A 19959-nucleotide genomic window follows, 5' to 3' on the forward strand; every position below is an offset into this window, starting at 1 on the left:
TGTCAGCCAGTTTGGCACACTCGCGCAAAAGATGGAAAGAACAGCATAACAGTACTATGACTGCAATGGATTGTTGAAGAGAAGAAGAAATCAGAGTCTCTAAAATGTAAGTAAACCAAGATTAGATTCGGACACCTGTTTGTAGCCTGGAGACAAATGAATCTGCTACACACGAGCCAAACAAACACAGCCTCCAGCTTTTAGAGTCGTACTTGGAGTAAGATTCTCAAAAGAAATTAATAATAAAACAATTTTAAAAAGAAATCAGACAGCCTAAAATATGCTTTTTGTCCACTTATTATTGTTGAACTCAATTTTGCTTGTTTACAATGTGATAAAACCAAACCTATCTCCTCTTTCTGCTCTAAAACTGATATCTGTCATCATGTCTGCTCGTTCTCACTACATTTTAAATTGTTGTACCTTTATTATAAATGTAATTTTCTATTTTCAAGTCTTTTTGCTTTGTATTCCATCCTGGACACTCTCCTCCATGCTGTTGTGTTCACGCTAGTATCCTAGCAACGTAGGAATGTTCCATTTGGAGGGAGTTTGGGCAAAACTAATACAACTTAATTAATAAAACTAACGTTTTGCTTGAATTACGCTTACACTGAAACATTGTAATAAACCAAAATACATTTGTATATACACACACTTAATCACCAAGATGAGCATTTGTAGCCTTTGTTTTATGTGGAGACTTCCAGACGTCCCTCTTCTTGCTGCCACTACGGAGCCCACCAGTCTTCCGCTAACAAACAGCGGGTTGTTGAAGAGGAAACTTGTAACGTAGTTTGATAATAGTGTGAAAAAACAGCACACGAACCTTTTCTGTAAGTTTCGGAGGCTGTTTATACTTTTATGTAGTCATTTTTACTTTAAGCTTTGCAGTAGCGTCTGTCTTGGTAAAAGTGAACCAACTACGAGGCTTCTTGTGAACAGACGACACCGTTAGCGGTCAAATATATGCAGAGCAACAGTTATCTTGAACGTGACAGTGCTACGTGTGTTTTTCGCCACCTAAACGTTAAATATCTACGTTAAACATGCACTTTTAATGCACATTTTGGTGTCTTATCTCACTGGCTGGAACGTAAGAGCCTTTTATGTCCGTTTTTTTCCCCTTTTCTCCCTAATCAAGCCACCGCAGTCACACAGGTACCAGGTGTTCCGCAGCTAATTAAAGTTAATTGAAATCAGCTGTTATCGGTTTACAGGTAGAGCTTTATTTTTAAGTTGTAGAAGAATGGAAGTCGTGTATATCCCTATTTTTGGTGAATTTAACAGGAGAGTACTATATCAAATAAATTACAGCTTAATTAAATATATTTGACTGTCACTTGATAAACAAAATAAATTCACAATTTTCTTGGTCCTGCATTAAGAAAATAAAATAAAATGTGACCATATAAACAGCTACTCAAAGGTCATTTTCAATTATTTTTATTTTCTCTTTGAATTCTTTGAATTATAAACAAAAAACTTTAATTAGTATGTCGTCTCTGCAAGAGTAGATAACACTCCAGAAAAACAACAGCTCTTATCATACAGCTAAGGCAATAATTACTGTTTGATTAGTTTTGTGTCTCATATCTCTCACCTCCTTCAAATATCATAATAATTATAACTTTTGGCGTCTTGTCTCTTTTCCACAACAGATGGAGAACTTCATCCTCTATGAGGAGCTCGGGGCAGGACGCAACTCTGTTGTCTATAAGGGACGAAAGAAGGGAAGTCTCAACTATGTGGCCATCGTCTGCACAGACAAAGCCAAGAGGACTGAGATCACTAACCATGTGGGATCATGTTTTAAACTTACAAACTTGTTAAGATGTCTGATGCATTTTCATTATTCTAAGCCTGTAATTACAAACTATACAATAACAGTTTAAATGCAAAAAGCTATCTTTTAGACATCAGCACTTTGGATCCTTTGTGTAATTCAAATTAAATGAATTCTAAGATCGTGTAGTTAAGAAAAATACTCACTGTATACATATGTTTTGTTTCTCTTTCCTGTTAGGTACGACTCAGCCGTGATCTAGATCATCCCAATATAGTATCCTTCTATGAGTGGTATGAGACAAGTAGCCACCTCTGGTTGGTAGTGGAGCTCTGTACAGGTCAGTATTTTTTTTTCTGGCAGTCATGACACGCAGTCAGATACCATTAGATGTAAAAACTTAATGCTGGTTTTCAGCCAGCACTGTATATGGACTGAGTAATGCAACTAACAGGTCAAAAGGTTTTAGAGATAGTATATACCCTTTATAATCATTTTTTTCCTCTATTATTCACACATATTCAGTATGTATACTTAATTGATTGCTGTTTTTTTGCAACAGGTATCAACCTTGGTCTGAATATTTTCGTCCCTCTTATGCTAGCTTCTTTCTTTTCTCTGTGCTCATATTAGGTGGTTCCCTCGAGTCTGTAATTGTTCACGATGGAAGTCTGTCCGAAGATGTGGTGAGAAGGTTTGGATGGGACTTGGTTAAAGGACTAAAATACATCCATGAATTAGGAATCATTTTATCTGACCTGACCCCTGCTAAGGTTTGCATCTGCATTCATATGTATGTAAGACTAAAAGTTAAACAGCAATATTATAATGATTGTATAAACACAATATTTCTCCTTATGCTACCCACAGGTTCTACTAGATGGCAGTAGCATTCTGAAGTTTGGGAACTTCTGTCTGTCCAAGGCAGATGGAGAGACATTGGAGGAATTTTTTGCCTTGCTTTCTACGTCTGTAGAGACAGGGGGAGAAGACAGTGAAGAGAACTTTGACGACCTGAGGAAGCAATTACAAGGTCAGATGTCTACTTTTAATCTTGCCAGTTCTGTATACCTTTAAATGTTGATTAATGGAGAAACTGAATTCATTAATTAGGGCACAGTCTACAACGAAAGTGTGCACACGTCTATGCAATATCATCTAAATGTCAAATAATTGAAAATTGCACCAGCAACTGATTGTTATTATTTCTAAGTTGACAAGATGAGTGTATTAGTGTATTATCTTGTGAACAATCAAAAACAAATTATTTAGAAAGATTGCATTGAAAATAGAAAGTATAAACTCAACAACAAAAGTGAATACACGAAGGCTCAACGACACACAAGTGTAAAACAAAATGGCACACAATTAGTAATTAGCCTGATTGCCTACACATGGTTTTAAAATGACCTTTGTACACCAGAATTTTCGAAATTTTGGACCTTTGTGTTGTGTCTATCTGTGTTTCTACATCATGGCTCCACATAGAAAAGAGCAGAAAAATGTGAAATTTGTATCTTCCTGTACCAATCATTGTCAAGCCTCTTGGATATGCTTTTGTGTTTGAGCGCTTTCCTTCTCAGCTGAAAAATAAGAGTCACTCCACAATTTCTCTTCTGTAACAAATAACAAAAAGATAAGTCATAAGATGAGCTATAGCACCACAAGTCAGAGTTGTAATGGCCGTCCTCATCACAGACCATGTGCTATTTGAAAAATCTAACTTTATTGAACTGATGGGCAAGTGCTTCAAGCTTAGCACAGGGGCTTTACTGGAAATTATAATTTTTGTGATGGCTCAGAGAGAGTGAAAGATTGTATGTAATGTCAACGTCTATAGCCAAAACCTAGCCAGGGCTACCACAGTGAATGCATAGTCCTGAGAGTGAAGCACAAAGGTGGGAGTTTAATTATTTGGGGCTACATGAGTGCAAAACTTGTGAGGGATGTGACACAAAGTATTGAAAATTCAGTAAGGAAAGGTCTCCTGACCTTTGTTGCACTGAGCCCCTACAGTGGGACCTACATTTTAATATGGTTTAAATGTAGTAACTCTAAGTAGTGTTTTAGATTTTACATACAAACAAATACGCTAATGGTAACTGTGTAAATTGTACAATTATGATTAGATGTTACAATTCTGTATCGTTTAACACTGAAGTGATTTTGCACTCACTTCTGTTTTATACTTTTTGTGCTGGGTATGCAACAACAGGAGATGTATTTCACTTCACACAAACAGCTCATTCACAGGTGAATAAATGGCATAAGGCAGAGGAGGGAGTAGCTGTTGTAGTGATGACATCAGAAACTAAAACATTTCATACGTTGTGGAGCATGCATATTCCAAGAGAACTTAATGACCTAAAGAAGCTAACTTTTAATCAGTAATTTAAATACTTTGTTCGATATTATATTATTTGATTGTCTGATTGTCCTCTTGTAGTATATATATATATATTTTTTAATGCTATATGAACATGTATGTATATTTTCAGGTTCTCCGACTTATAGTGCTCCAGAGGTTTTGCAGGGATCAGAAACCAGTATGAGCTCAGATCTCTGGGCTCTTGGTTGTGTGCTCTACTACATGTATACAGGTAACCACACACACCTACACACACACACACACACACACACACACACACACACACACACACACACTCAAATGTACATTGTTTTAACATGTACTATATACTTAATACTAACATTCACCTCAACATACTATGCTATGCTTTGCTATGCTATGCTATGCTATGCTATGCTATGCTATGCTATGCTATGCTGTGTTATGTTTTGTTTCCCAGGTAAACCTCCCTTCTGCTCTGATAACCACACTGAACTCACAGAGATGATTTTGCATCAGGATCCACCACCTCTCAGACAGACAGGTGATAGACACTTCCTTATAATCTCACACACATACACAAGCTTGCACACATACACTCATATGCAGATGTCATATTATACAGTTATTTTTTATTACATTTTAGCAAAACAAGTGCTGGAATCTCTAAAATACCTTTCAAAAGGCAACTTTGCCTTGAAAGTTCTGATAATAGAGTCGTTTTTTGTTATGATTGAAGCTATCTTCTGTGTTGTTTGTTACAGTGTTTTCTATAGACCCTCCCAGCCAGGACTTCCAGAGTCTTCTGAAGGGCTTGCTCAACAAAAATCCAGACAAGAGGTCAAGTTCCTAGACACAGGCCTAGCAAACAGTATTCTGCTCATGCTGTTACTGTTATCATAACATTTATCAGGGCTGGAACTCTTGCTTGCAGTTTAATTTGATCACCATTGCTATATGACATCCATATGTCAATTTAAAATTATACGGATCACGTTAGAGTTTGTTACTCATTTGTCACCATGAAGGGAAAGGTCATTGTCAGCAGCAATACTCAGATTAACAGTGACAGTCAAACTCTGCCGATAATATTGAGATGCCTGAGGTATGCCAAGAAAATATTCTCCACACCATTACATCATCACTACCAGCCTGGACTGATTGAAGACAGGTTGGAGGCATGGATTAATGCCGACGAAACCAAATTCTGACCTGACCATCCGCATGCCTCAGCAGAAATAGAGATTCATCGGATCAGACTACATTTTTCCAGTCTCTAGCTGTCCAATTTTTGTGAGACTGTGCCCACAGCAGCCTCAGATTTCTGCACTCGGCTGATTGGAGTGGAACGTGACATGATCCTCTGCTGCTGTAGCCCATCCGCCTCAAGGTTGGATGTGCTGTGCATTCTGAGATGCTTTTCTGCTCACCCCACAGTGGTTATCTGAGTTACCGTAGCTTTTATGTCAGCTCGAAACAGTTTGGCCATTCTCCATTGACTTTTCCCATTAACAAGGCATGGCTGTTCACAGAACTGCTGCTCACTGGATGTTTTTGTTGTTTGCTCCATTCTGAGTAAACTCTAGAGACCAACAGTTACAGAAATACTCAAACAGCCTGCCTGGCACCAAAAATCATGCTATGGTCAGAATAACTGAGGTCACATTTTTTTTTCCATTCTGGTGTTTGGCATTTAGCAATTTCCCTGAGGTCTTTTACCGAAGGGATCAATAAAGTTTAATTCTAATTCTAATGTACATTATACTGATGCCCTAAACCTATGTCTGCATTATTTTATGCATTACACTGCTGCTTCATGATTAGGTGATATTTAAATGAATTAGCAGGTTTGCAAGTTTTCATAATACAGCGCTAAATTAGTGCACGTAATCCTAAAGGCCCTGTATGATGAAAAATAAGTTTTCAGCCTTGTGAACATGCTGAAGGATGCAACAGTGTAAAGTTACATCAAAGCCATTTAAGGCATGAGGGGATTATTTCCATGTAAAAAAAAAAGAAAAAAAAGTCTTAATTTGTAACTTTGATACCCAGAAGTTGGACTTTAACATGGAAATGCCATAGATGTTGCTGTTGTGTATTATTTCTTTCCCACGCTAAATAGTATTTTTTTTGTTAAGTTAATTAACTGTAGTAGCTTTTATCTTATACTGCACAAAAAAAGTTTCAATAATAAAGCAAGTGTAGCTCTTGAGTCAATGCTACATGGTTTCTCAGACAATAAAATTTAGAAGTTTTGAATTGAATACTTGTAAAAACTGCTACTTCTTCTGCATGTTGGCTTAGTGTCATTTTTCTGTGTCGTAATGTTAACTTTTGTTATTTTTCTTTGTCAGGATGGACTGGCCAGAGTTGCTGGATCACACATTTTGGACACAGGTACTAAAAGAAGAAGAGGATGATGAAGAAGAGGAGGATGAAGAAGGAGAGGAGGAGGGGGAAAGCCTTAATTTAAGGTGTGTTGATTTATTATTTCTCTTCACTTTAAAGTTTTCAATTCAATAGCACAAGATACAACCTGCAGAATTACTGTTAGAGGTCATTAAACAGGTCAGATGCTTCATTGTTGATTTTCCCTAATAGTTATTTTTTTAAAATTTGTGTTTTTACCTTCACAGACACACAGGGACATATGGCTTTTTTCCTCCAGGACAGACAGACAGTCTTCCCAACAGCCATTCCACTCAGCCGCCCTGTAGGGTTTCTAAAAAACTAATCTCATCACATGCAACAACTGACAGACCATCTGAAAGAGCCACTGGTGGCCAACAGTCTGTCAAACACATATCCTGTGGAGCCTTAAGGAACAGCCAGAGCTTGGGTAAGGAGGTGGGAAAGGAGAGAAGAGGAGAGAGGGAGGCAAACACTGAAGATGACCTCAAGCTCAGTGGAACTCAGCAAATGTGCCACACTCTGCAGTGCAATAAGTCATTCACACGAGGTAACAGATTCCCTTATGTTTGTCTTTGGTTATGCTTTTCTGGTTTAACTTTGGCATTGAAGTGTAATGCTTGACAAAAACACACTATGTAATTTTGAAATGTTATATTCTGGTTGGTACCAGTATGAATTTGAATATGTAATTGCACGTCGTGTATGTGTGAAGGGTTTCTCATTGGGCATTATGCATGGTTCATACCTCTACCAAGGCAGTTTCTCAGCAGCAGCACTAAAACCAAAAAATATATATATTTTCTAAGTTATATGTAGTAAGTTTGTTATTCCTTGTTCACCTTATTTCTCTCTCCAGCTGTTGTAATCTAGTTTTCTAGATATAAGCCAATTTCCATCGCTTTCTTTTCAATGGCAAACACTTGGAATTTCTTGCTGTTTGCCCTAGTCCTTACTGTGTAGACCCCATACCTGATTGAAATGTTTGCTCCATCTTTCACCAAGGCATGTGTCTCAGCTATTTGTGTCATAATGCAGCCTAGAAAACAAATCTGATTTAGTAAATTATGTGCTTTCTTCTCCAGATAATGTGTCAGAGCTCAGACCAAAGAGTGGTGTTGATGAGGACAACACTGAGGCCATTTTTCTACTCAGGTATTCCATTCAATCTGACTGTTTGCTGACAGTCACAGAGTTATACCTGTTTTACCAGGATAGTCAACCTGTTTTACGAAGTAAGCTAGTTACTCTGTCAAGGTCAGAGCCACACTTGAGATATGTTTTTAATTGTCTTTTGCTTCTTTGGCTATCAGCAGGATTAAGCAAAAACTAATCGGTTGAATTTCATTAAACATGATGGAGACACGAAGAATGGGCAATGGAACAGTTGATTAAATTTTGTTGTGGATCTGAACCACTTTATTCACAATTATGAGACAGAGCTTTGGCCTTGGTTTAAGACTGTGCTGCCCGATTGCCCTCCTAGCCGTTGATGTCTTCTTCATGAGGAAGCATCTAATATAAATGTATTTCAAAAGAGTTGCATTTAAGCTATACTTCACTGAAACTCTAATCCTGTGCACATACCTACAAATGTTCTATGAGCAGGTTATCAGTATACGAGATGTCATTTTAGCATGAGTGACCTTGCTGGTACTTCGGAGTCTGTTCAGTGCCGTGCTGTTACAAACTAAGCCACAGGAGACCAGATTCTTCTCTTCCTTTTGCTTTTCCAGCTCCTGTGCGAACTCAAGACGGAGCTGCAGTACGTCAGATTCTCCGAACCAGAACCCGGCACCTCAGGTTAGTGTGTGTGTGTGTATGTGTTTGTGTGGATACATATGGGTTTTTTTTTTCTTCATTTTTTATGTCTTTCGCTGAGGTTGACTTCTCTTGCCCTCTCTCTTTCATGTCCCCTCCTCCCAGGCCAATAATGCCACCAACATCACATGCTGTGTGAAGGATCTTCTTCATACTGACTCTGATCTGACTGTCACCCCAATTATTGACAACCCCAAGGTACAAACATACAGTTATGTTGCACACAGGCAAGTTCTTATTTTCAACCCTATTACACAATGACTGTGTAGAATCTAAACAATATATTCAGCCAAATATTATTGCTGGAAAGGAGAGAACATGGCTACAAAGAAATTGAGACATCTTAGACCGAAGTTGACTTTGTGGTTTTCTTTGACTATTTATCAGATTCTCAAGAGTACTCCTGTGCGATTTGATCCTAAAACCCTTTGTGTACCGGCATATTCAGGTACGCTTTTTGAGTTTTATCAAGTAGGTCAGTGTTATGCGGGTGATAAAGAGGATCTTAGTATGTGGTCATTGGCCCCAGTTTATCTTGGAGCTAAATTTCTCCTCCACAACCTTTTCCAGTTGACAAGCTGCAGTCTCTGAGTGACGAAGAGTGGACTGTCTTCCTGTCACAGCTCTGTTCATCCCTCGAAGAACAGAATCCCTCCACTCCTCTGTTCTCGTCCAGTGTGCCTTCCTCCACAGCCATTCGATCCAGACTCAACCTGCTGTGCTACCTTTGCTGTGTGGTTGGACATAACGTTATTGCAAACAGGCTGATTAACTCAAAACTGGTAGGAAAATATGTATTTATTTTGGTTCCCTCTTGGAATATTGTCTGCTGGCTGATTTTAATTAGCATAACTATGTAATTGTGCAATTTGACAAAATATTTAAGATCTTAACACTGCATGACGGTGTATGGGTCCTACCTGTCTGCTGTGTAAAGCTTAGGTTGTAAAATTTAGACCTATTTATAAGAAGATATGGATTTTGTTTTCTCCATTCTGTTTGTTTTTTGCCCTCCTTGTGCTCCCTGTGTGACACATTTGCCAGCCATTTGTTTCCCCTGTCAGCAAAGAGCTTCACTAGGAAGATGTAAGCGTGAAGTTCTTTCTGTTGCTCCCAGCTAGTCATTAGTCAAGTGGGAGTCATTAGTAATGTGCAGGGACAGTCTCAGAATTATTCAGACCTGAAAAAGAACTTCTCTTTCGTCTGACTTTGAGCATGGAATATGCCAGAACATATGAATTCTGAACATATTCAGAATTTATTTAAAACATAAAAAATAACTAATAATTTTTTGTATTTTTTTCAAGACATATCAGTACTGATACAACATGACAGTCATTGTTTTGTCCATACTACTCATTTGTTCTACTCACCCAGAAGACCTTAAACATGTACAGTAGTTTTTCTCAAGTGTTCAATACTGTCTGGTAAACAATCTTATTCAAAGTCATACTAAACCCGGAGCCGATGTTTTGTTCTCATATATCCTCATTTATTGCAGATTAGATTATTAGTCTTGTTTGGCTTTCTTCTTATTCTCCCTGTTTCTTCAATCGCTTTCTTCCCTTGTTCAGCTTCTGGTGTTGACCCAACAGTTGCGACATGCTCCTAACTGGGATGTGTAAGTACATTATCAATGTATTTGCTTTCTAGGAAACATGATTGCATGGTTTTCTTTATTTTTTTTTAACCTGCAGAAATGTTGGACAATGGGTTACTACCAACACATCATATGTGGCAGAACCTCAATATTATAGAAAGCTTATAGGCTAAAAAGGACAGAATAGTCTTTTGTTGGTATAAATCATCAGGACTATAATGCACTTGTAGGACAACTCACCTTTGAGTATGTGTCCGTACTTACTCTACTTCTGTTGCTCTCTTTTTCTCCAACCCTCCTTTTTACAGCTCTTAAAATCCTGTGATAGTGTTTCCATTAACACAAACACATACGTTTATCAGTGTCTGTGAAAGTTGAAAGAAAGCAGGTGTTTACAGACTTCTTGTGCTTTTTGTTTTGTTTCCAGGTTACCAGCTTTATTCGTGTATTTGCTTGTATCAGATCGGTTGCCAGTTTTAGAATTTTAATGATCGGAAACGCTGTTTTTAGAAAGTTGATAAACAAATTGAAAATCAGCACATTTTTATTAATTTAACATGAACAATGTTTTACAGACGGAACAAGGTTCTCAGAGTGATGGGACTACTGGCTCTGCACTGTAGTGACCTTGGAGAGGACAGCCCTGTTTCTGAGGTCTGGAACACACACAAACACACAGTCATGTTTCATGTTGTGAATATTACACTGACTTAAATTAACTTCCTGGAGACATACATTAACCCTCGTGGCTAGTAAAGGGGTATTGTAGAAATAGCACAAAAAAATTCATTCATTCATTCAAAAAAAATCTGTCATCCTTTTTACTACTAAACAACGGGCTAAATGATTAAAGTCATATTAAAGTGAAACAATTAAAACCTACATTTAAACCTCAGACCTGCAATACCAGTTTGCACCAGCATGTGGCAGGCAATACCAGATTACCAATACCATCCATTATCTATACACCGCTTAATCCTCACTAGGGTCGTGGGGGGGGCTGGAGCCTATCCCAGCTGACTTAAGGCGAAGGCAGGGGACACCCTGGACAGGTCGCCAGTCTATCACAGGGCTACACTTAGAGACAGACAACCAAGCACACTCACATTCACACCTACGGACAATTTAGAATCACCAATTAACCTCAACATGTTTTTGGACTGTGGGAGGAAGCCGGAGAACCCGGAGAGAACCTGTGCTGCACGGGGAGAACATGCAAACTCCACGCAGAAAGATTCCGGTGTCTCCACCGGGACGCGAACCGGTAACCTTCTTGCTGCGAGGCAACAGTGCTAACCAACTGTGCCACCTTGCAGCCCCAGAAGGAGCTCACCATATACAAATAATATTAAGTAAAAATGAGTATTTACTCATGAGAACATCCATAAACCATAAGAACAATGAGTGCAATGGTGCATGCACTATGCACAGTGGATTCTTTATTTACTGTAAGTCCTGCTTGATGTTACAGTGTATATCTTTGATTTGTTTTTGTAGTTTTATCGATGTGCAGTTTTTACTATGACATTATTCCTGCTTTTGTTCTGTTTTGGGTCATATCACCAATAGTCAAAATTTCTAGTTCATTGAGGAAAAATCTGCCCTAAATCAAGATGTGGGCTGGAATCGTTATTCTGTCCACTTTAACTTTTTAGTACCAGTGTGCACCAGCTGGTGGCATTAAAAACCTACCAGACAACAGCCTGAGAGACACTGAAAAACACCACACTGACTCTGTTTGTCTCTGACTCTCTCTCTCACACACACACACACACACAGAAACATCCTGCTGGCTTTCACTAGGTTGTTTCTTATATTTATATATTATTGGTTATAATATTACAATTTGGGTTGCAATAGCTTATTGTTTAGAATCAAGAGTTCCATATGACAATGCAAAATACAACTACATGTGATTATATTTCAACTCTAACTTTTGCAATAACTGTGTACAGGTCTTCACAGCTTTTTCTGAAATGTAGTTTTTATTTGTGCTTTGATTTGTTGATGTGCATGTAATGTGTGATGGAATCGATTGCATTATAAAGAGCAGTGTTTCTGTTAATATAAATGGGGTAGCCAAAATAATAGAAACATCCGACAGTATAAAACACAGTTCAAGAGTGTGTACCTAAACATTACCATACAGTTGAATCAACAACTTTGAAACAACTTCAACAAAAAGTCAACATTATAACATTCATGAAGGCAAGATTTAATGCAAGCATTTTGTTTCAGAATGCATTAGTTTTATCTAACAAACTGGCAACTGAGTATAGAAAGCTACATCACTAAATTCCCATAATCATCAAAGTGCTGTAAGGTAATAGGACACACTTGTCTACACACATATTTTCCTTGACAGAGACACACACTACTCAGCCGTCCTCAATACACGCAGGCACAAACAAAGCTGTGCTGAACTAATTCAATGTAAAAGCAGTTTTGAATGGAGGTGAGACCTGGAGCTGCTCTCCGTTATTTGATCTATTCATCCTTAACAGAACTTTTTTCCTGTTCCTCTTTTTTTTCCCCACCTTCTCCCCAGTCTTTTTTGTCTCGTCTTCTGTTTGATCACATCTGTTTATACCAAGCGAAATCCATTCTGGTGCCTGTAATTCTTATCCCACATCTGCTCCCGTTCTCCCGTTTTTTTTGTTTTTTTTCCCCCCTCTTTTTCCACTTGTTCTGGCACTTTACTGCTTCTGAGTCGTCACGGCGATTTACAAAATGGCCGACTTTGCCATAGCAGTGTTTTTTCGGCGCGCTTGTTGTTAAAGACAAATGGCGGAACATTTTTTTCCGATTCTCTCCTTACCTCCTTTCAATTACCATAGAATGACAAATTGTTAAGAAAGGGACAAAGATATGCGTTTGTGCCAGTGTATCTTTGAGTGTCTGCTTGTGTCCATGGTCATGTGTGGGTCCATCTATGTGCTCAGCAGGGGTCCTGTGTGTGTGTGTGTGTGTGTGCGCGCACGCGTGTGTGTGTGTGTGTGTGTGCGTGCGTGTGCGTTTGTGAGTGTGCTTGGCTTTTTTTGAACCATGTTTGTGTGAGCACTCAGCAGGGGTCCTGTGTATGTAGTTTCCTGTGTCTGTGTTTGTGCCTGCAAATGCTCTGTGTTTGTGTGTATCCGTATGCTATAGTGACGCTAACAGATGACCAATAAAACAGCACATATTTGCATTTTCTTCTGGTGTGTGTGTGTGTGTGTGTGTGTGTGTGTGTTGTCTCAGCAGGGGTTCTCTTGCTGCAGTCCTGCTGATCGGCGTGTTAGGGCTGGGCTTAGTTACCATGGTAACTGCTATATGCTTCGATCAACCCCAACACACACATTCACACACATACATGAGACACCTGTCTGTCTCTGTATCTCTTCTTGTCTCACACTCTGCTTTCTTTCTGTCCTGTTCCTTTTGCCTTTATCTCTCTCTACTGAGTCTGTCTTTGTCCCTCACTTCTTGTATAGAATCGTATGAGAATAAAATTTTCTGGGTTAATGTTCCTAACGCAAGCTTGCTGCCTTTTTTATGCAATATTTGGAAGCTGTGCTTTCAAAACCAACTACATATGATTTTCCCCTTCACTTATCATCACTTACAAAGTTTTCTGTGGCTTTACCAGGGGTTTAACCACTAAAGCTTCCACTGTGCAGGGTGTTTCATGGGGATATTGAGTCTTAATGCATTTTAAAAGCTCAGAGCAATCTTTAGGAACACACATTCAGAGGATATTGGCTCCAGAAAGACACTACTGAAAGCATTTTGAAAGCCTCTTGCAAGGAAGAGATGATAGTTTGAACCACCTGTGTTGTGTAATTAGCATAATTCTATAACTTTAGATTTTAAAGAATCACAGTGGAGTCTAGATTAGGACTGTGTAGTTTTCTGGATATATCCTCTCTTAAAGCCTGAGCTACTCTACATCTAACATGTTTGATTAAATGATGAAACTGCTAAAATGCAATATATTCTTTTCATATTTGAACCATGCATTTGCTTTCTTGTATTTTGTTTTTTGTTTACATTTGGTATACATTACGTCATATCTGCCATGGGACACTTCAAAACACATATATTACACACGTGTCAATCTTGGGTTACCTCGGTGAAAAGCTAGCATGTAAATTTCGGAACTTAAGCAAATTTAGGTGGAAAGCTGGGTGCTTGAAGATAAGAAGGTTACCCCTTACTGCAACACTGCTTAATATGCCAGTCTCTTCTCTCACCTTAACTCGTATTACCTGTACAGACTCATATTACCTGTAAAGTCTTTGCATTTTTTTCTTTCTAAGACCAATAATCCACCAAGCTCTTCTCTATATTTTTTCTTTTCACATCACCCTGTCCCAAGTGTAGATGAACAACAACTGTGTCATTTTAGTGTGTGTATATGCAAAATGTCTGTGCACTGGGTTGAGTTGTCTTTTTATTCTCTGTCACTAGTGTGGTGCTGTTTATGCATGTTAATTAAGTGCATATGTTTATGTTTCCTCGTGTGCATTCGTGTGCACTGTTTGATCTGAGGTGTTGATGCCGAGATAATGATAATGCGTTGGAATAGTTTTGTGTTTGCTTTTCCTTCTGGCTTGATGCACAGCAAAACCTTTTAGCACCCTCTGCCTGAGAGGAGCTGCATGGCCAGTTTCTAACGCAACTCAGAATCTCAGTTTAACCCTCACATGCCATTTATATATGAGTTGTTTCAGTTCAGATACGGCGTAAAGGAGAACAGAGAGCAAAAAATGTATTTTAACAATGTAACGTTAAAAAAAATAAAAATAAAAAAAAAAAAATAAATAAAAATCTTACTTGCTTCTGGTCTAGTGGCAAAGTATATTGGTAATAATTCTCAGCTCTAACATTCCACTAATAAACTGATTATGTCTCAGCAGAGATGTCTCAGCATGACAATACAACCCAATTCCACAGGCAAACATAAAAAGAAAGACTAACTCTTTTGTGAAAGGAACGGATATGTTGAAAGAGAACATGACAGACTGTTAGCACTTCCTAACCCTAACATAGACACAGAGACGGGAGGTGAGAGACAGTGAAAGCAAACCAATGTGAGAAAAGATAAAGGTGAGAGACGGGCAGAGTTAGCGACATGGTATACATAAATAGCAAACAAATCAGTAGAACAGAAGGCGAGAATACAGAAGCAGACAGAAAAAACTGTAGAAGAAGGAGAGAGTGAAAAGAGAAGGCTGAAAAAGAAAAGGTGGAGAAGAGAGTGTGAATGATAGAGGGATGAGGTAGAACTTGCATCAGATCACAGAAGGGGGAAGCTGGCGCTAATGCTAATTCCAGGAAGCAGCCAGCCAGCAAGGCTGTCTCTGCATATACTTAAATCTGTGTGTGTTTGCATGTGTAATTATGATGTGCATTTCTTATAGGTACATATATTATTTTTTTGTATCTTGTTATATATGTGCATAGTTAATGTTCCTAATACACCTGTGTGTTACTGCATACTGTAAATACATATGTGTGTCCTTTATCATGCATTACATTTTGTGTGTGTGTGTATTTTAGTGGTTTTAAGTGAGATTATTGTTTCCTTTGTTTGTTTTATGCCGCGGTTATTGTACTTTGCTTCACAGTAGTGTAGTGTCTTAGGGTGCAGTCAGGCTCCTCATTGCCAAGTCAGCCTTATCTTACTTGAGTTTACACCAGACTAAAGCCCTCTGAAACTTGGCCAAAATGTGAAGATGACTGCAGAGCATTGTCAAGCATGAGCTGATGTTTCTGGGTCATATACTTAGCCGTAGTCCTGCATTACAAATTACATCACATTGTTTCTCCATGTACTGCTGTATTCTGGGACTACACATGAAGGCCTAATGCCTTTGTGACACTATAAAGTATACCTGAAAGAGCTGTTGGTTGAACATTTTCTTGTACATTTTTGGTTTTATAGAGCATGAAGTCAGTTCTCTAATTTAATATTTTGTCATTCGATTTAGCAACATTTAAACAGAGGTGCTGATGAAACTGAAACTGTCTTACTCTCTTTCCAGGCTGTGTCCACTCTGACAGACCTGCTGAAGGAAAATCTGAAGAATAGTAAAATAAAGCAGTTCCTGCTTCCACCACTCGGGGAGTTCCTCTACCTCATCTCCTCTCAGGTACTCACTGCAAGTTGGAAGACAATGTGAAGAGACACATTTAATGAGACAGAAATACTACAGTTAATTGGTCTAAAGGAAACTGGCTCCAGGTACATAATATACAAGTGAAAAATGGGGGTACATGCACATTTGCTTGCAGGCCCAGAAAGGGCCTTGGGTTACTTAATTTGGCAATTTGCCATTAAGCTGAACAAAATACAAGAAATCAGTGGCTGCTGATTTTAATCAAATATATTTTCTGTAATTAGTGATCTGTAGTGATATTATTAAGAAAAATTTCAAACAAGGTATGTTTTTTCTACAGCATCCTAGTCACTCCATATCAGACATGACATTTGTATGATCAAAAAAAAAAATGCTTATTTGTTGATATCATTACAAGCTGTGAAAAATACCATTTAAAAACAATGATTCACTTGCTGTGCACGTGGCTAACACAAGTTTATACAATGGTAGACTGAGTCCATAGACTGTATTAGTAAGTAAAAGAAGGACGTAGACATGCTGATGTTACCCACTGGTTTGTGGACTGCAATGCTTTCTTGTTGTAGTTTGCCATTTGGCTGTCACCATTTACTCTTTGTATATGGGGCCATAATTTACAAAATGAAAATTAGTGAAGCTTTAAAACAGCAAAAGAGACCACAAACTCATTAGGAAAAAATTTACTGAGGTGACAGATTGAAGGAAAAGTCAAAGAATTTTTATGCTTTTTTTCTGCAGTCTGACTTCTTTTTGCAACCAGAGAAGCCGCCCCCTCTAGCCATTAGAAAGAATGCAGTATTGGCTTCACTTTTCAGACATGGAGGCCATATCAAACTTTTCTATACAGTCAAAGACACACTGTAAAGATGCTCACCTCACATTTGTTCTGCAAGTATTGAGCAAACTACTCTTAAAGGCCCCATATTGTTCCCCTTTTCGGCAAATTATTAAAAGTCCTACAGATCCTCAGAATGTCTTTAAACTTTTCAGCTTAAAACCCTGCAAAGATGGTTAATTTCTTATAGCTGTACAACCCCTGGTTTTAGCCATATTCCAAATGGTCCATAGCTTTAAATATAGTTGATCTGAATGAGTGTATAAAGACCAAGACTTTCAACTGCATCTAACTTTCTCTCCAGTGATCACTGTACATGTAAACATAGTCTAATTCTCTCACTTGTGGGTATACAGTGGTAATGTTAGCACATTGACAGTGCAAGGTGCTAACACCAAGGATTTTTCAGTTGGTGTGGGAACATTGCTGTCTAATAAATATAAGTAATACACTGGGCATTTAGTTCCTCAGATGATGAGAGTGCATGGACACTGTTGTGCTCACTCTTATCACGCCCACTTGGCGCACTTTGCACCTGGCTGTGACATTTTTGAGTTACAGTTAACATTAGCAGTGCTAGAAAGTAAATACACCTGGTGGACTGCAAGCATTCTGAATGGCTCACTTTGGAAGCAGCTGACAGCTAGGGGACAAAATTATGTAAATCTTTACCTGGTCAACTACTGTTTATCAAGTTTCTACATAACTACTGGATGAATCCGTACTGGCTTGTAAAGCTGGGAGGCTGTCTAGCTGAGGAGGGGATAGAGGAATGGCAGTGGTAAGCATGCTCATATTGTCACAGCTTTTAGTTTACAGCTCCAAGTTTAGAAAACATACAAAACAAAATAAATACATTTTTTCACCATATGGGACCTTTTAAAAAAACTAGCCCATAATATTTCTTTGTATTGTATTCACCCTATACTGTACTTCTGAGCCAGTAAGGCTCTTCCAAAGGGTGGCTAAATGTTAATAGTAAAATTCACCTGTCATACCACAATGCTAGAAAGATCAAAGGGCATTTTCTTTTTGCTTTAGTGAAAAAGAGCTATCTTGAGTGAAATGAATGAAACTGAGTCCTCTGTCATCAGATGATGGAGTTTAAATTTACATGCTAACTAGATTGAATTGAAAGGGAATTGACCCCCATCCCTGAAAATTACAAGAGAGAGAGTGGAGGAGGCCTCGTTTGACTTCATTAGAAAGGGTGACGCCAATTTATGTCTGGTTAACCTCGATCTAGCCAGGCAAGTCAATTAAGCACAAGATTTTTATTTACACGACTCATGGATAACCTTCAAAAATCAATCAGTCCGCCTGATTACACTTATTACTCTCCTGAAGCCATAGAAAATCTCTGTGTAGAATCTCCTAATAAATAGACTTTTCAGGTCCTGCAAGCGTTGTTTTTCAACCAATAGCAGTGTCATAATCGCTTGAGACCATCAAAGATCCAGCACACTGAAAGTGCAAATTGTTATCATTTAGTTAAATAATACACATAATACACACACACACACACTGGTTTAGGAAGACATTAGATGTAACAGAGTAAATGAGACTTTAATTGAGGAGTAATGGAGAATTTATCTCAATATAGCAATAGCTGCAAACCATTAGATATATTTGTGCCTCATGAGTAAAATCAAAATGGCATTATTTCCAAACAGCCAAGATTTTGTGCATGTCTCTTCTCTCCCTGCTCCAGAGAAATCAGTGTATGTTCAACAATTGTAATGTTTTGCTCTTAGGTATGCCCAAAAAGTCCATAATAGAACTATCACTTGTAGAGAAAGCTGAAGGACAGAAGAGCACATTACTTGTGTTTGGCTGTTTTAGAACAGATGGTATAAGATGTTTTCACTTGTTTATAAATATAAAAACGGACTTGCCCCTGACTGTATTATTGATATGCTGCCAAAATGCTGGTAGAGCTCTAAGAACCACAGATCCTCTGCTATTTGTTGTACGAAAAACTCAAAAGGTCTTCAGTGTGTTCAAGCTGACATGTACTGAGACAAATGTGTATCTGTTTATATGTAGCATGTACATGTCAATGATTTGCTGCAGTGCCTTGTAGGTTTTCTAGAGCTGCTCTCTTATGTTAAGCAATGGTAGTGATTAGATAGAGGTTAGTAGTGCCAACTTTGTAAGGCCAGTGTTCAGGCCAATTCATGCTTTCTGCCAGTCTGCAAGAGTCTGTGCACTCTTCTGTGACTATGCTACAGGGGAAGTAGTGCACATCCTCCATCTAGGCATAACGGACGTGCAGTTGTTGTTTTTATACTACTTTTCTAGTCCACTGAAGTCTGCTTGGTTGTACTGTCTAACATGTGCAATATTGCCCTTGTAGTATAGTCGCCACGCAGACACAAATTTTCAACCATATGCAGATGTCTGACAGTTAAATTAACATCACACAGACCCCTTGCATACTCGGGTAATATACCACTGACTCTAGAGTCCTCCCAGCGGACTCCAAACAAACTACAAAGTAGTAAAACCACAAAAACTACGTGTTAGTGGTTTCCACTGCTGTCCAGGTGTGCGTCTGCGAGTGAGTATAATCAAGGATTAGGGATCCTTGTTAGGTTTCAGATGGAGGATTGGATTCTCTAACCTTTTCTGTGTTTGATTTGCTGACAATAACTGCACAACTTTTGATGCTGGATGGGCTTCTTTGTCATCAGTTCGTTTTTGTATGGACTTTAATTTTTTTTAAATTTCTTCAGAAATGTCACTTAAGAAATGATAGCTGTACAAATCCAGTTATTTGATTTGTACAGAGTCTTTTGAGAATTATAATGAGATGGCAAGGTGGCTGTCTGGTGGGCTTTCTGGTCAGAGGATTGTACTGACTAAATTCTTTAAGACATCATTTCAATCAACAATTATAGTTGTGTTCTTTGAACAGCATCAGAGGCAGCTAAAATATTCATTTAAACCAGTTCCAATGAAAGTCCTACATAGGATGTGAAGTCTTCCTGACAGGTGGACTCACTTTGCTTGCATAATAGCAGGAAAAACATTTTATTTGAG

The 19959-nt window shown here is 38.4% G+C and overlaps 1 protein-coding gene across 1 annotated transcript in view; it reads left to right on the top strand.

The window, feature by feature from the left end:
* The first annotated feature begins 766 nt into the window (after positions 1–766).
* Positions 767–19959, top strand: part of ulk4 (unc-51 like kinase 4) — an 88001-nt gene continuing 68808 nt past the window's right edge. Inside the window, exons 1-18 of the mRNA XM_008299201.1 lie at positions 767–836; positions 1662–1799; positions 2027–2126; positions 2420–2559; positions 2657–2819; positions 4285–4386; positions 4594–4677; positions 4898–4973; positions 6488–6607; positions 6893–7092; positions 7628–7697; positions 8279–8345; positions 8469–8561; positions 8751–8811; positions 8934–9145; positions 9938–9984; positions 10539–10617; positions 15987–16094. Of these exons, the coding sequence (XP_008297423.1) occupies positions 1662–1799; positions 2027–2126; positions 2420–2559; positions 2657–2819; positions 4285–4386; positions 4594–4677; positions 4898–4973; positions 6488–6607; positions 6893–7092; positions 7628–7697; positions 8279–8345; positions 8469–8561; positions 8751–8811; positions 8934–9145; positions 9938–9984; positions 10539–10617; positions 15987–16094 (1860 nt within the window). The 5' untranslated portion in view covers positions 767–836. The remainder of the gene's footprint in view (positions 837–1661; positions 1800–2026; positions 2127–2419; positions 2560–2656; positions 2820–4284; positions 4387–4593; positions 4678–4897; positions 4974–6487; positions 6608–6892; positions 7093–7627; positions 7698–8278; positions 8346–8468; positions 8562–8750; positions 8812–8933; positions 9146–9937; positions 9985–10538; positions 10618–15986; positions 16095–19959) is intronic.

This window comes from Stegastes partitus, unplaced genomic scaffold (assembly GCF_000690725.1).
Source record: "Stegastes partitus isolate 25-593 unplaced genomic scaffold, Stegastes_partitus-1.0.2 Scaffold1392, whole genome shotgun sequence".
Taxonomy (NCBI): domain Eukaryota; kingdom Metazoa; phylum Chordata; class Actinopteri; family Pomacentridae; genus Stegastes; species Stegastes partitus.